This window comes from Melanaphis sacchari, unplaced genomic scaffold, assembly GCF_002803265.2.
Source record: "Melanaphis sacchari strain LSU unplaced genomic scaffold, SCAv2.0 Contig23_pilon_pilon, whole genome shotgun sequence".
NCBI lineage: Eukaryota > Metazoa > Arthropoda > Insecta > Hemiptera > Aphididae > Melanaphis > Melanaphis sacchari.
Genome location: NW_020271114.1, coordinates 3,509,814 through 3,513,457, shown reverse-complemented (window position 1 = coordinate 3,513,457; position 3,644 = coordinate 3,509,814). Strand labels below are relative to the sequence as shown.

At 26.2% G+C, this 3,644-nt stretch overlaps 1 protein-coding gene across 2 annotated transcripts; it reads left to right on the top strand.

Moving 5' to 3' along the window:
• The first annotated feature begins 260 nt into the window (after positions 1–260).
• On the top strand, positions 261–3,421 carry LOC112594586 (probable serine incorporator). 2 transcript variants are annotated; one of them, XM_025339448.1, is made up of 9 exons: positions 261–296; positions 386–547; positions 611–819; positions 892–1,101; positions 1,165–1,249; positions 2,345–2,528; positions 2,605–2,784; positions 2,854–3,019; positions 3,106–3,421. In XM_025339448.1, the coding sequence occupies exons 1-9, from the start codon at positions 261–263 to the stop codon at positions 3,239–3,241; spliced, it is 1,368 nt and encodes a 455-aa protein (XP_025195233.1). In that variant the 3' UTR covers positions 3,242–3,421. The 2 variants fall into 2 exon arrangements, with proteins under 2 accessions (XP_025195233.1, XP_025195232.1); XM_025339447.1 differs by having other exon boundaries at positions 2,851–3,019; positions 3,106–3,241.
• The last annotated feature ends 223 nt before the right edge of the window (positions 3,422–3,644 follow it).

Here is a 3,644-nt window from a genome sequence, read left to right as displayed (position 1 = left end):
AGTAAATAATAAATATTATTATATCATATTATTGTGTAAGTATCGGTAAAAAGTTGCGCATTAATTAATAATTATCAATTTATAAACAAAGAAAACAATTGACGTACCATTCTATTTTATTGTTATAGTTATCTATTTCATAAAAGCGGATAGTTAGAAATTGGACAGTATTAGAAATTAATTTTTGCTTATATTTTTTCTACTACGGACACGTATTGTAACTTTACGACAATCATTATAAACCACAACCGTCTTTAAAGATGGGTGCTTTATTTTCATTGTGTACAGTTGGTCAAGTGAGTGTCACTAATAATTTTTAATCATTATTGTGCACAGTACCTCAGCTATCTAAATACTATAACATATTATTTTTAATATTTTTAAGCTGGCATGTTGTTGTGGTCAAGCAGCATGCTCTCTCTTTGCGTGTTGCCCGTCATGTGGTAATTCAACATCGACAAAAGTGATGTACGGCCTTATGTTACTAGTAGCTATTATATTATGCTGTATCACACTCGCCCCTGGACTACAATCGTTTTTACAAAAAGTAATTTGATTATTTGTATTGACTACTAGTGATCGGTAAATGTTATCAATGTCTTATGTCTAGGTACCATTTTGTGAAGGTGATCACAACTCCGGTTTAACTAGTAACTTTGTCAATAATATATCTGGTGTTTCTATCGATTGTAAAGATGCTGTTGGTTACATGGCTGTTTATAGAATTTGTTTTGCCATGTTTATATTCTTTTGTCTCATGTCATTTATTATGGTTGGTGTGAAGAATTCTAAAGATGGACGAGCTCCTATACAAAATGGGTACAACATTTATTTTATTTTGTTTTAACTTGCGTATAAGAAAATAATAATACAATATTTTTGTTTAATTAGATTTTGGGGCTTGAAATATCTTATTGTGTTTGCTGGTATTGTTGGTTCATTTTTCATTGCACCAGGAAGCTTTAGTCACATATGGATGATTTTTGGTATGATTGGAGGTTTTATTTATCTTATTCTCCAATTTGTACAAGTTTTAGATTCAGCACATTCATTGGCTGAATCATGGCTGGATAAATGGGAACAAACTGAAGATAAAAGATGGTAAGTTTTATGTTAATATTAAATAATAATATATTTAACAAATTTTTAATTGGTAATTTTTAGGTATTTTGCATTACTATTTACTACATTAATATCATATGGACTAGCAATTACTGGAGTTATTATTATGTATCACAGTTTTACCCAGGTAAAAATAAACAACGTTTCATTATTTTTTATTTTATTTTTATTACAAAAACAAGATTGTGCTATATATGGCACATATGGCAAAGTGATATAGCAACATTTTCTAGCTTATGAATTAATGTTTACAACTGAATTTATAGAAGAATGAGGGGGTCCTCATTTGCTAGTTTTGTTAATCTATTTATTAGTTTGTTTGACATATAATTAGTCATATAGAGTGAAATTTAAAAAGGAGTTAAAAGGTGAATAGTCATCAGAGACAATTTAAAATTAATAAGTGAAAGAAGTGAGTGAAAATCAGTAGCAGATGTAATGGGATTTCTGAGGAAAGTGATAATGGTCAGTTAAAGAAGATAATTTGAATTTAGATATTATAGGGAAATAGTCATGAGGGGAGTAAGGAATTTTTTGATTTAGTACAGTGAGGGTCTTAAACTACAGAGCCATATTGAAGAATAGGTCTAATGATAGCACAGTAAAGGAATTTATGCAAATTAGCAATTTTAAATTCACTTGAAATATTTTAATAAACCTTGATAATTTATAAGTTTTGCACATAATGAAGTTAATATATGAACATTTATTAATATTAAGAGAATAAGAGAATTTTCTGTTTGGTTTATTAAAGCTATTAAACATTACTTAAATACAGACTTACAAGAAAATTTATTCTAAGTAATAATTATCATATGAGTTTTAGAAATTTTATAGTTAAGTTGTAACAATACTCAATCTACATTTATTATATAATAACCAAATATCTATGATGAATATTAAAAATAACATTAATTTATGCATTTTTATGAAATTGTGTTTTAATTTTTCAAGAGGACAAAACATAAATTTTTAAAATGTTGGAAACTTTTGTTTAATAGTTTAAAATTACAAATCTGGTTTTTTCTTATACAAGTAAATTTTTTTGAAGAGTGTTGGTTTGACAAATTTTGTAGATATAGTTTTGTGATTGCTGATTACTCAACAAACAATACATGTATTAACATTGTGTCGATTTGTAAATTTATTTAAAAACATTTTGATTAGTACATTTTCATTCTCATGATTTATAATATTTAAAATAGTATTATAATTTTTTTAGGAAAATGGATGTTCCTTGAACAAATTTTTTATCATATTAACAGTTTTAATATGCTTCGTTATTAGCTCAATTTCAATTACTTCATGTGTACAACGTGTGCATGAAAAATCTGGCTTATTGCAATCATCTATTGTAAGCTTGTATGTGGTGTATCTTACTTGGTCAGCACTCAATAGTGGTCCAGGTATATTTTGTTTAAAAAAATCTGAATATACATAAGTATACTGTAATATAAACATTATATATGTTTTGAATTTTAGAAACTCAATGTAATAAGAGCTTGGCAGAAATCCTGAGTCTATCTAATTCAGATGGTTCTAAAGTACACTTTGGTTCAGAAAATTTTGTCAGTATTGGAATTTTTATTTTATTTGTATTATATTCTGCTATAAAAACAGGATCATCCTCAAAATTCTCTATGAGTAATTCTACAGAAAGAAGTGAGTGTTAATTAGTGTTTAATATTTTAATAATATACTGTATATTTTTTATCTTAAATATTTTAGTAGGCAATGATAGTGATCTTGAAGGAGGTCCAGTGTCAGGTAGTGATGATAATTCTGGTAAATTATTTGATGATGAAAAAGAAGGAGTTGCATATTCATGGTCATTCTATCACTTCACATTTGCAATGGCCACTTTATTTTTAATGATGACACTCACAAATTGGTACTCGTAAGTATAGACAATATATTTTTGTAATATATAAATTTTCTAATTATATCATGACCTAACATTACCTAAATATTTTTTTTAATTAGACCCAACTCCAGCTTAGAAAACCTTCATCCAGATTATGCTTCTACATGGATTAAGATGTTATCTTGTTGGGTCTGTGCTGGGCTTTATGTTTGGACATTAGTTGCACCAATTGTATTACCAGACCGTGAATTTTAAACTGTATTATTATTAAAATTATTAAGTTGTTTTAAGCTCATCTATTAATATCTTATTATTATTAGTATTTAATTTTTTTATAATAGTTAAACAATATGTTTTAACTATGGTAAATTATTCCTGTCTATTCTACCACAATTAAATCAATTACAAGTATTCACGATCAACATAAATATTAAAATCAAGTTTGTTGTATAAATTTAATTTGTATTTAGTTGCTTATAGTTTGATTATGTGATTAATAATTATATAATGAAAAGCATTATATTCTCTTAGTTTTTAAATATAGTTTATATTTAAGATTTTTTTATAGATGACATTTCAACACCTGAACAATTAACAAATTTTTTTTTATTGTTTAAAACTATTCCATTTTTTATTTAAAAATATTGAAGTCAATAAT